The sequence below is a fragment of the Lycium ferocissimum genome, chromosome 4, assembly GCF_029784015.1.
Source record: "Lycium ferocissimum isolate CSIRO_LF1 chromosome 4, AGI_CSIRO_Lferr_CH_V1, whole genome shotgun sequence".
Taxonomy (NCBI): domain Eukaryota; kingdom Viridiplantae; phylum Streptophyta; class Magnoliopsida; order Solanales; family Solanaceae; genus Lycium; species Lycium ferocissimum.
In genome coordinates this window covers 35,935,816-35,948,025 of record NC_081345.1, presented here as the reverse complement: position 1 = coordinate 35,948,025, position 12,210 = coordinate 35,935,816, and the positions used below count along the sequence as shown (strand labels likewise).

General features: G+C 34.1%; 2 protein-coding genes across 2 annotated transcripts; one reads left to right on the top strand and one right to left on the bottom strand.

Moving 5' to 3' along the window:
* Nucleotides 1–498: 498 nt before the first annotated feature.
* On the bottom strand, nucleotides 499–4,328 carry LOC132054655 (succinate dehydrogenase subunit 7A, mitochondrial-like). The gene is made up of 4 exons (XM_059446631.1): nucleotides 4,264–4,328; nucleotides 4,108–4,176; nucleotides 2,609–2,711; nucleotides 499–809 (listed from the first exon to the last, which is right to left on the bottom strand). Exons 1-4 carry the CDS (start codon nucleotides 4,315–4,317, stop codon nucleotides 736–738), a joined length of 300 nt encoding a protein of 99 aa, XP_059302614.1. The 5' UTR covers nucleotides 4,318–4,328; the 3' UTR covers nucleotides 499–735.
* Nucleotides 4,329–7,080: 2,752 nt separating this feature from the next.
* Nucleotides 7,081–11,904, top strand: LOC132054654 (calcium-dependent protein kinase 24). The gene is made up of 9 exons (XM_059446630.1): nucleotides 7,081–7,472; nucleotides 8,294–8,636; nucleotides 9,067–9,190; nucleotides 9,489–9,632; nucleotides 9,792–9,944; nucleotides 10,206–10,321; nucleotides 10,412–10,579; nucleotides 10,654–10,887; nucleotides 11,604–11,904. Exons 1-9 carry the CDS (start codon nucleotides 7,291–7,293, stop codon nucleotides 11,748–11,750), a joined length of 1,611 nt encoding a protein of 536 aa, XP_059302613.1. The 5' UTR covers nucleotides 7,081–7,290; the 3' UTR covers nucleotides 11,751–11,904.
* Nucleotides 11,905–12,210: the final 306 nt, after the last annotated feature.

Here is a 12,210-nt window from a genome sequence, read left to right as displayed (position 1 = left end):
CATTTTATGTTTGATTGAATGTCCCAGAAGGTCAGAAGGGACTTGTTAACATATGTTCCATTACTTTATTTTTCTTGCTTTCGGGTTCATTTTAGTTTTCCTTCCAGAAAACAATAGTCTACTGTAGAGAAGATTAAAAGGAAAGAAAGTTCGCATGTTACTTGATTCAGGACCAATCTCATTTAGCAATCGGATAACCTCCCAAAAGACCTACCATGGATTTAGTATCATCCACTAGCGAAGATGTGATGGACACTACCAAGTATCAGAACAGACTATAGTCCTTCAAGAGATAAATTATGTTGACAAACAAATGCAAGTTTGTCCACACTGCATTATTTTCCATCCAAAAACATGCGGCGGTGGCAGTGGCCTTAGCGCACCCAAATACCACTTCCCAGATCTGAAGGTCGGTCACCTTTAGCGTTAGTCACATTAAGTAGAAGTGAAAGCACAATAATGGAAGGTGAGAAAATCTCACCAGTCATTACATAAATGTTAGAGCATTCAAACATTAAGTTCAAATAAAACCAAAATTTGCATGCAAAGTTCTTGGCGTTGAATGCAGCCTCAAGTGCTTGGAGCCATCTTATTTTCATACAACCAACCCAAAGAAAAGTTAAAACACTGAGTTTCATGTACTTAGTATCAAGATTTTCAACCTTCATTATCCCATTCTCCTCATGTTTCGAAGAATAAAGGCAGTGAAGATATGCAAAAACAGAATGATCTGCATTATGCACTTCCTTCTGCCTGCTTCCTTGCTTCTTCCCGCATAACAGCTCTCACATATATCTCGTAACAACATCCTGTAAATAAATTAGGAAGATCAGAATGGCGGGTTCAGAAGTATTAGCATTCAACAGAAAATGGTGAAACTTATAAACAGATCCAATATCGATTGTTGCAAATTGCAGGCAAAATAAGCCAGCAGGGTATAAGGACCACCCCTCAGATGCGGGAATTACCTTGCTCCAAAAATACTAGCATTCAATAGAAAAGTAAGTACAACAGCTTTTTTCAGGATTCTGAAGTTAGTAAATAACAGACCGTTGAACAGTAAAGATGCTTGCAATAAACATAATTAATAGCTTCTGAATAACACGAGTTGATATGAATCAACAGCGCAGAAGCTTCTAATGTTCTTTCAATAGCTTCAAACATGAATGAGAAGCCAATACTTATGAAGGCTGGAAACTGATCATTGCAAATTATATTAAGAGCAGTGTAGATCATGTAGTCCCCTATGAGCAGCAAAGGGAGGCTGATATCAGATGTTGCATAGAACATATAGCCTTTGAACAAGACCTGGATGTAAGTCAACATAGCAGAAGGCTTTAAAGTTCTTATTTTCCCTTTGTTGGGGGATAATAGGTAATAGCAGAAGGTTCTAAAGCATTTCAATGTCATGGAAGTATATGACTGAGAAACCAATGACATGGATCTAATTATCGTCGAAAACAAAACTAAAAACTAATGTAGAGTAGCAAGACTATTAGTGACACGGTGTCACTACAGTCAGACCAAGTTGTGTTGACACTGACATCTATAACAAGCCACAAGTCAACAATAAGCAAAAATCGCAGTGTTATCCTGACTCTTATGATCACTCTTATTTCCATATCTATAAGTTGGAGAAAAGAGGGGCATAAGAAACCTTCATCAGAATTATACAGGGAGATTCACAATCTTATTGAAAAGAATCATATTCAACTGATATGATAAATACATTATACATTGTGCCTTCAGAACAATTACACATTCCTTTCCAAGTTTCCCTCCTGCCCCACACCAGAAAAAGATAAATACACTAGAATGCGAAGCAGTATATTTATATATTCCAACCACCATAGGCCCAAAAAAGTAAAAAAAGAAGCAGCAGCTGCCAGCTGGTGACAGAAAGCTGCACCCTTTTTAAAAATCCTAAAGCAGTTATTCCATGGGACTGAAATGGGATATGATTTACTACCTTCTTCTTCTGCTTCTAAAACCTACATTGACAATTTCTTTACACTCCTTTTTTTATGTCTCGTCTATTTAGTGCCTTGAAATGTGCCCTAAGCCCCCAAGGCACTGGCTAGTCAAAAAAATGGATAGGACACGGTTGTCTTCCTAGTTTTTCTTTTTTCTTTTGATAATTTAGAATCAGACAATTTTACGACGCTTCCATGTTATCATGTCCTGCACTTTTCTTATATATGTCCCTATCAAGCACAAATAAATTCATCTGAGAGGGCCAAGGTCCCAAGGAGAAGACAGTAATTATCTTATAAAAGAAGGGAGTCTAGCATATAGTACAGGAGGAGCTTCCTTAAAAAATGAAATAACTCTTGGGAATCGTTTGGTTTGAGGGATTGGATGAAATAATCATTGTACAAAAGAAATAGTTTTATGACATTAGTACAGATACTCTGCTCCTAACCCCAAAAGAATGGAATTATGAGTCAACGTTGGCCTGCATGACTCAATTTGAGGAACATGCGCAGCCAAGGGGGTGTCATGAAGAAAGTAACAACTTCACCAACTCTGCAGTACATACCCTTCTCCCTTACAGCTACATTCACAGAAAAATAAATAAAGTGAATCCAATATGTGGTGAACAACAAACCTGCTACTACAACAATAGTTAGAACATCTCCCACCCTTTTGAGGGTTCGTACACTCTGTTTATGTGATTTAAAGCGTTTCAAGGAGGGATCCGCTGCCAAGAGCTGCCAAAAATAAGAATTGACAAGGATAAAGCAGATGAGTTAAAAACAGAATGGAGCAAAAAGAAAAGCTACTGGTGGAAACAATTAAACAAGTACAAAATAAAGGAGATCCTATTGGTGGAATTAATAGCTTACAGCATTTTGCTAAAGGAAATTTAGTTATTTTTGGATAAATCCGTCAAAGGGAATTTAATAAGTTTGCAATCGAGAGCAAGCCAGTCAGATGTTAACTCAACTAAAGCATAAATCATGCACGCGGAAACATCAAAGCTCATGCTTCAAGCGGTCACACCGCACACACACGTACCTAATTTTGACAAGTATTGCTCATTCAAGCACACATATTGGACGCACAATTGGATTTGAAAATCAGTCCCATCCCAAACAACGTACACAGGAGTTGATAAAATATAGATCGTCTCAAAAAAAGTTTATTTATGGGAAAAGCTTCCCAAAAAAATGTTGTAGACCAAGCTATAGGAAATACATCTGATACTTCTTTAATATGTTGTAACATGGAAGACACTCTGTGTAATGTCATTTTGCACAATTTTTTTCTTGCTTTTTAGCATACCACTACACTAAGAAAGAATGTAACTGCAAATTTCACATTGCCACTATTGCAACACGACCTGCACCCTCAATAAAATAGACAGTCTTTTATCTTAAAAATGATTCGCATAGATATTTAAAATTCATAAGCATTTCAACTTAGTAAACTACGCCATCCAAATTAAAAGGAAAAAATTCACAAGTACACTTTTTAGTGCAGAAACTACACCAAGCGATTTTAACAATTCACCTGCTTTTTTCCCGATAAGGAGGATTTAACAAATCAGCTGTTTGAATTTAGATGATTATTGGCACAATGATGAATAGGATGCAGTGTATCTATGTCCCCTAGCAGCCTTGGGGGTACAACAGACTACCGATCAATCAGCTAGACTCCTTCTAGTTACACAGAATAATTAAAAGAAAGCTCCCAATATCTTTTTATCAGTTCAAATTTTCTTTACTACTTCTATAAATATCTTCCAGTTCCTTTCTTCAAAAAAACTCGCCGAGCTAGTACAGAATACCCAGCTTGCGAGCTTGAGCTATCCCCAAAGGTTTTTTTTTTTTGTAAAGTTAGATGTGGTGGGAAATATTTTTCTGAATATAAGTGGTGCATAAAAAAATGGAGAGGCTACAGAAAATAGGGTTCTCTTCAAAAAGCACTCAATCGCTAATAGAAACCTCATCGCTCAACAAATGTTTACTAAAACCAGAGATTGCCGCTAATCTGAACCATCCTAAGTAAAGCTTCAAATCTAAATTCAATGTGAAATTGGATCTTTGAAGTTAAAAAAATAAAAAAAAAGGTTAATTGGAAAAAGGGGAAAGTGGAAGTACTCACAGCCTTCTCGCGAGCCCCAGGTTCGATATGGATCCCACGTCGTGCTAGCATCAAAGATTCATCGGTTTTCTACAGAGAGATTTCATTGGAACAAATCGTCGAACAGTTGATATACGCATGTAAAAAGGAAAAATCAAATGAGGAGTGAAATAAAACCTGAGGATTGAGTCGAAGCTTAGATAAGGCTGTTTTGTTGAGCAAAAACGCCATTCTTTTCACGAATCGAAACAGAAACAGAGAGCAAATGTAGAAGAAGAAGATGATGATTGATTCGAGTCTCCCGAGATAGTTGCATAAAAGAGGAAATTGCTAATTTTTGGAGAAGAGGTGATTTACGGAGAACTCCCTAACTTTCAAAAGAGGGTCATTGAACCCCCCTGATGTTTCAATTTGTACGAATCCTGGAAGTAACTAAATGGCAATTATGAAATGGATTTTGAGTCTAACTCAATCATAAATGTTAGCCCATAAGATAAGTGTTGTCCAAGAGCATATAACAAGATCAAATACTCACCTTTAACAATTGATGTGGGAAACTCTCAGCACGTCTAGGACTGGAATAATATAAAATAGGGGTCCAAAATAAAATAAATCAAGAGAATCGAATGAGTCTAACTATGATACCATGATAAAGAACCAGATATTAGACCTAACTATACTCCAAAAGCGAGTTCATGAGGTTATGATTGTTCAAGACCATATAAAGAGATCAATACTTATCTCACAACGAATGTGGGAACTCAATAGTGAAGGAGAGAGAAAAACAAAAACTCAAATTCCATCACAGGTCAAAATTTACAAAAAACTTAGTAGGCGTTTGGACACGCGATTCGTCTCATAATTAGATGAAATCTTAAATCATCCAAAAAGGCATGATTTGGGATTCCAAATCATGATTTCAAATTTAAAGTAAAAGTTGACTCATAAGTTTATATTTTGTAAAAATAGATCCATAGGTTGGTATATGTATTTATCAATCATGTTACCAACCATGTATATCAAATATTAAAAGATCTACAAGTTGGAAGTATATTTATAACAAATTTACTCTTACCAACCATGTGGGAGGATTGTATTAAAGAGTAGTTACACTATAACTCATGTTCAATTTTCATTTTATTGAACTAAAGTTTGATCAATTAATGTTGTATTTTTTAGAAAGGCCTTCTAGTAGCGTATTAATTTTGTTATGAAGTATAACTTGCTCATTTAGTAAGATTGTATAAGAATTTGAAAAGTTTTGTTGGTTTTCATAACTTGTGGAGTTTTATGTCTATAAGAAAAAATATAACTTAAGAAATCCAAATTGCATGTCCAAACAAAACTTCAACTTCAAATCATCATGATTTCAAATCATGTTCAAACGGCTCTTTACTCACATTCTATAATTAAATCAACCTAATAAGTACATATATAATATATGTATTTATCAATCTACTAGTATTACATAATCAATTTACATTCTCACATTAATTTTATTACTGATCACTTGATAAAATTAATATGATTTGGTGTAAACACCAGATTGGAGTAAAAAAAAATTCTAAATCCACCTACAGTATTGCAATACTTGCCCCTTTGTAATTTGTGACCTCTTTCTTCGAGCCTTTTTCTGTAACAATAGAATTTCCAAAGTATAGAGATGGTGCAACTTGGTGCAAATGGGATGAATTTGTCAATTCGCATTTTCTAGCTTTTGAATTATACAAAACGACTCGACTGGCCCATTAAAATGGAAAAGCAGTAGATAATAATCCATGTCTCCCCTGTCGATATCAAAGAGATCATGCACATGTATAAAGGGCTCAGTTAGGTAGAGTCAAAGAGGAAAAAGGATAGAACCCTTCGTTAATTTAGATCACATGCATGCTTTTAAAAGTATTTTATTTCCTTAATATATCCTTAGCTAAACCTTAAGAGCCTGTTTGAAAGCCTAATTTTGGTGTAATTACTACCCTAGTAACAAGTAATTACACATGATTTGTAATTACCACTACCGCGCAATTAATCCAAAGTATAGATATGTGTAATTACACGGTAGTTTAATTTAAAAATAAAATTTAATTATAAAAAATTTAAAATTAATATTTAAAAAATATGTGCATATATAAATGACATTGAATTATTTATTTAATAATGCATTGTTTCTTGAAAATATGTTAATTAATAATCATATATTTATAACTAATATTGTAAAAAATAATTGATATGAATTTCAAATTAATAATATTTTAATTGATTATAAAACTTAAAAGCATTTTTTTGTGAGAACATCATGAGATTGGATTTTGACAAAAAAAGAATATTTATAAATATAATGCTTTTGAATTATACAAAATAACGTCAATTCGACAAATATTTTTAAAATCGAAAATATAACCTAAATTCAAAATCCAAAAGAAAAAAAATTTAACATAATACTCTTATGTCAAATTCCAACGTTACGAAGGAAGTTTGGAAAAGCGTAATATAAGTAAATCTCCTATAATTCAAAAGAAAAGGAAAATACTCCTAATTCACAACGTCGAATGACTCATTCTTTCTAAGAGAGAATTTCAAATATTAGAATATTAACACTATGAATAAAATAAAAAATGGAAAAAAATACAAGCAATTACAGTTAGGTAGAGTCTAAAAAAGGAAAAATAAAAAAGGATAAAAAATAAATTAGAACCCTTCGTTAATTTAGATCACATGCATGCTTTTAAAAGTATTATTTTATTTCAAATACTTGTAATACATATTACACCAAATTCCTTAGCTAAAACAGCCCTAAATGAGACGAATGAGCATATATTCTCGACGACATTTTTATTGTGTTTTTTTTTCCCCACCATTTCCTCTGCATTTGTATGCCACAAGAGAAAATTGGTCAAAGGGACTGAGACAAAACCGGGGAAAACAACATATTTTTAACCAAAAAAAGTTAATAAAAAACAACATAATACATTAATTAGCTTAATACTTGATCAACTGCCTCCCATAAAAGTAGGGTTTCCTAATTCTCTCCCTCTTCCTTCCTCCTTCTCTTTCTCTCTCTTCTCTCTGATTGTTTTTCCTTCACTGCATTTCATGATCTTTTGATCTTTTGTTTCCCTTTGGGATGTTCAAGCTAGTAACCTAAACTCCAACAAATAAAAAAACATACCCACAAAAATATAATCTAATTGACATCCCAAAAAAATGGGAACCTGCATGTCTGTACAAAATGCCAGTTTCTTAAAGAGGACCAAAATGCGGCCTACTCCTATAGATCAAGAAACATGTTCCAAGAACAGCAGTCGGACATCCGTGCCTAAATCCCAGAAATTCTCAAGGCCAATAACTGTCGTGAAGGATCCATCAGGCGATGACATTTACAAGAGGTACGTACGTTGCTGTTTGATAGTTTGTAATATATACGAAGTCATTCGATTATCGTCTCCCACGGGAAAGGTTGATGAGTTTGAACGCTTTATATATTAAAAGATATTTTATATAAAATTTGAATTTAAATATAAATATGAATTTTGGTTTGAAACGTTTATGAAATAAGAAAAGACTACTCTGGTTAGGCATCTTCCTCATGCAATTTTGTGAGAAGCAGCTAAGTTAATTTTCCCCTATACAATGGCTTTCTTTCCTTGTATATTTTCCTAAACTGTATAAGGATAATATCTCTTTAAAAAAAGTTATTTTCAACCTTAATATAAATACTAGTAATTTTTATGTTTTAAATTTAATGGAACAACGCGAAATAAGACTACTATTCTAAATAGTCTTCTTTAATTTTAACTCTGTAAATTCATGCATGCTTAGAAAGAGTTGCTAAGTTAATTTTCAGTACACAATAGTTTACTTGTATTTTGAACTTATTCAAGTGGTGTCAATTGACACTCTTTCTCTAAAAAATTACACACACCATATGTTGAATCCCCTTTACTTTTCCTTGCATTTATTCTATAATTCTTTATATTTTGACTCTCCATAGTGAAAATTTTGACTCTATCACTATCATAAAGGAATTTGTTGCATTTTCCATAGCAGTATACAAACAATCTCTTCAACAAAAATTATACTAGTGATTTATTCATTTGTACCTTTTTTTCAAATGTTAACTCCATTTGTGAAAATCCTACATATGTCACTGCAGGCCTTAAAGCCTATTTTCTTACTTTTTGTTAATCTATTTCCTAATTATATATAGGTATGAGTTTGGGAAGGAGTTAGGAAGAGGGGAGTTTGGGATAACATACCAATGTGTAGACAAGTTAAGTGGAGAGAATGTGGCATGTAAGACAATAGCAAAGAGCAAGTTGAGGACAGAGATAGATGTGGAGGATGTGAGAAGGGAAGTGGTTATTATGAGACATTTGCCTAAACACCCTAATATTGTTAGCTACAAGGAAGTTTATGAAGATAAGGAAGCTGTTTACCTTGTGATGGAGCTTTGTGAAGGAGGTGAACTCTTTGATAGAATTGTTGCAAAAGGACATTATACTGAAAGAGCTGCTGCTCGTGTTACCAATACCATTCTTGAAGTTGTCCAGGTAGTTAATTAATTAATTCCTTCTTTTATTCGTCGGGCAAAGTATGTTTAACGCTGTTAGATCATCCAAATCTAGGTAAGCTTTTTAAAATATGAAATTTATAGTCTTGAAAATGAAGGGGAGCCTTGGCGTAACTGGTAAAGTTTCTTCTACGTGACCGAGGTCACGGAGTTCGAGCGATGGGAAAAACCTCTTGCATGAAATGCAAGGTAAGGCTGCGATAAACCGCTCGTGGTCCGGCCCTTCCCCGGACCCCGCGCATAGCGGGAGCTTAGTACACCGGGCTGCCCTTTTTTATAGTCTTGAAAATAAGACAAGTTACCTGCTATAACAGGTAAAAAAAAAAATTGATGGTATAACTATACCACGCTTAATTACATACTGGGTTATTTTGCAAATGCTAAACAAAATCATTTATGCTTGGTGATAGGTATGCCATAAGCATGGTGTAATTCATCGGGACCTCAAACCTGAGAACTTTTTATATGCCAATGCAAATGAAAATGCTCAACTAAAGGCCATTGATTTTGGCCTTTCCATTTTCTTTGAACCTGGTAAGTATTTGGAATTTAAGACTAGGGCTCATATCCAGTATTAAAGTGTTTGAACATTCTTTGTTTATTTATTTTGGACTTTAAGTTGTATCGCTGACAATGTAATGATCTTTTAAACTACCTATATATGTATTTTAACCTGTTATAGCAAGTTAGTTATCCATTTTATGAGGTTATCAACTAATGTGTTGTGGCAGAAATTTTACCTGTAATTGTCTTATAATTAAGTGACTTGGTTATGTAATTTTTATGCCATCGATGCATTATACTTAAAACTTATTTATTTTTTCATGGTTAGGTCAGAGATTTGGTGAAATAGTAGGAAGTCCATATTACATGGCTCCAGAAGTTCTTCGACGAAATTATGGACCAGAAGTTGATGTGTGGAGTGCTGGCGTTATTCTTTACATTTTGTTGTGTGGCGTTCCCCCTTTTTGGGCAGGTAACTTACAACTGATAGGTCCTTATTATATAAAAGCACTAAAGGTATATAAAAGTTCACCAATTAAACTTAATTAAATTAGTTGATTGACTTGTTACTATGACTTGTGATGAATAGTCTAATTGTGTTTCCTTGATTTATGGGGTGTGATTAGCACAGAAACCGAAGAAGGAATTGCACACGCAATTGTGAAGGGAACAATAGATTTCAACAGAGATCCATGGCCAAGAGTATCTGATGAAGCTAAGGACCTTGTTAAAGGAATGCTTGATGCTAATCCTTATAACAGGTTTACTGTTGAAGAAGTCCTTGGTAAGTACTTTTATTGTCGATAAATGTTCATACTATCAGCTTATTTTATTCTGGTGTAGCAGATAACCATAACCTGCTTTGTCTTCAATTTTTTTTTAAAACTATTAGCTACTTTGTCTTCAATTTTTTTAAACTATTAGTGGCATATAGTAGTAATTGTTCACACGTCGTCTTAGTTGTCTTATTATGTTTGATCCTGAAAGATTAGGACTTAATTGCAAATTCAAACTAATTGGTCAACTGCGTTGATGTTCAAATTAGAACATCACTGGATACAGAATGCTGATAAGGTGTCTAATGTTTGCTTGGGAGAAGGCGTCAGATCCAAGATTAAGCAATTCACTTTGATGAATAAATTCAAGAAGAAAGTTTTGAGAGTGAGTTCCTTATTTTCTTGTATAACATATATGCACGTGTAACGATGTGGAATTTTATTTCATAACAAAAGTGTACATACATATTTACAGGTTGTAGCAGATAACTTACCACAAGATCAAGTTCACGGAATAAAACAAATGTTCTATATGATGGACACTGACAAAAATGGGAACCTAAGCTTCCAAGAGCTCAAAGATGGTCTACATATGATGGGGCAAACTGTTGCTGAACCTGAAGTCCAATTGTTAATGGATGCTGTAAGCTTTAATTTCTCCTAATTCTACAAATACTCTTTTACCTTGTAATTAATTAAGGAATTTCGTTTTGTTAGGCTGATGTTGATGGAAATGGCATGTTGAACTGTGAGGAATTTGTGACAATGGCTGTACACTTACAGAGGCTAAGCAATGATGATCATCTCCGCCAAGCATTCCTCCATTTTGACAAGAATCGAAGTGGATATATTGAGTTTGAAGACTTGAAAGTCTCTTTGTTTGATGATCCTCTTGGCCCCAAAAATGATCAAGTTATCAATGACATCATATGTGATGCTGATCTAGATAAGGTAATTAATTAACCTTTATGTTTTAACATGTACGGCGTGTTTGGTATGGAGGAAAATGTTTTCTATGAAAATTTTGAAAAATAAGTGGTTTTCTTACTTATTTTTACTTATTTGGTATTTAGTAAGTAAGCAAAAAAAATATTATCTCAAGCGCATTTATGTAATCTAGGAAAAGTGAGTTGGGAAGTGAGGGTTAGGGTTGCTGAAGATAGAGTGGTCAAGGGGTGAGGGCTGAGAGCGTTGGGGTTGAGAGGAGACAATAAGCTAGAATTCCACGTATGGATCTTGTTTTCCCGACTCCCACTAGCCACTAGGAAAGCCATTCTCCTAATTGTTAAGAAGCTTCTTCTCCTAGATAAATATTATGACCAACCAAACATGAGAAAATTCGGGGTGGGGGTTGAGAGCGTTGGGGCTGAGAGGAGACAATAAGCTAGAATTCCACGTATGGATCTTGTTTTCCCGACTCCCACTAGCCACTAGGAAAGCCATTCTCCTGATTGTTAAGAAGCTTCTTCTCCTAGATAAATATTATGACCAACCAAGCATGAGAAAATTCGAATCCATACCAAACACATCCGTAATTCTGCCTTATTTTTCAATTGACTAATTGCATTAATAATATAAAAATTGTTGTATCGCCGGTGTATATAGAAGTTAAATTCTATACCATTATGTTTATTTTGGTTGCTTCATTTTGCTAATTAAATATACAGGACGGAAGGATAAGTTACCAAGATTTCAAGGTGATGATGTCAACAGGCACGGATTGGAAGATGGGTTCACGCCAATACTCAAAAGCAATGCTTAATGCACTTAGCATGAGACTTTTCAAAGACAAATCCATGCAATTGAAAAATTAACACTCTTCCAGTATTCTTTGAGCTTTTCTCATATACACTTGACAAGAAGATGAAAAAGATTTGTAAAGAAAAACAAATGGCTAAGAAATATACAGGGTTTTGTTCCACTTCTTCATTAAGCAAGACTATATATACATATATCTTGTCTGCTTCACCTTTTCTGTTTTACAAGGCTAGTAGTTCTTAATATTAACGACAAAAGATTATTTTGGGAATGACTTATCAATAATAAAATAACATTCTAGTACTTCATTGAGTAATTGAAAGATGGTGACCAGAAAACTTTTGTTTCGCCTCTTAGTTTCTGTTCGTACTAGAACACTATTATCGATCTCTAAAACTCAAAACTTCCGTAAAATCAATATCTGATTTGCTCACAGTATTATCAGTCTAAAATTTACCGTTTCCAACAAATACTTTTTACTCTCCAACCAAACAATGGAACACATTTTTCAAGAAA

Coding starts and splice junctions, on each gene's coding strand:
- LOC132054655 (XM_059446631.1), bottom strand. CDS start 4,317: ATGGCGTTTTTGCTCAACAAAACAGCCTTATCTAAGCTTCGACTCAAT. Junction 4,177..4,263: donor AGCTTCGACTCAATCCTCAG/GTTTTATTTCAC, acceptor ATCTCTCTGTAG/AAAACCGATGAATCTTTGAT. Junction 810..2,608: donor AACTATTGTTGTAGTAGCAG/GTTTGTTGTTCA, acceptor ATTTATTTACAG/GATGTTGTTACGAGATATAT.
- LOC132054654 (XM_059446630.1), top strand. CDS start 7,291: ATGGGAACCTGCATGTCTGTACAAAATGCCAGTTTCTTAAAGAGGACC. Junction 9,633..9,791: donor CGTTCCCCCTTTTTGGGCAG/GTAACTTACAAC, acceptor TGATTAGCACAG/AAACCGAAGAAGGAATTGCA. Junction 10,322..10,411: donor TCAAGAAGAAAGTTTTGAGA/GTGAGTTCCTTA, acceptor ACATATTTACAG/GTTGTAGCAGATAACTTACC.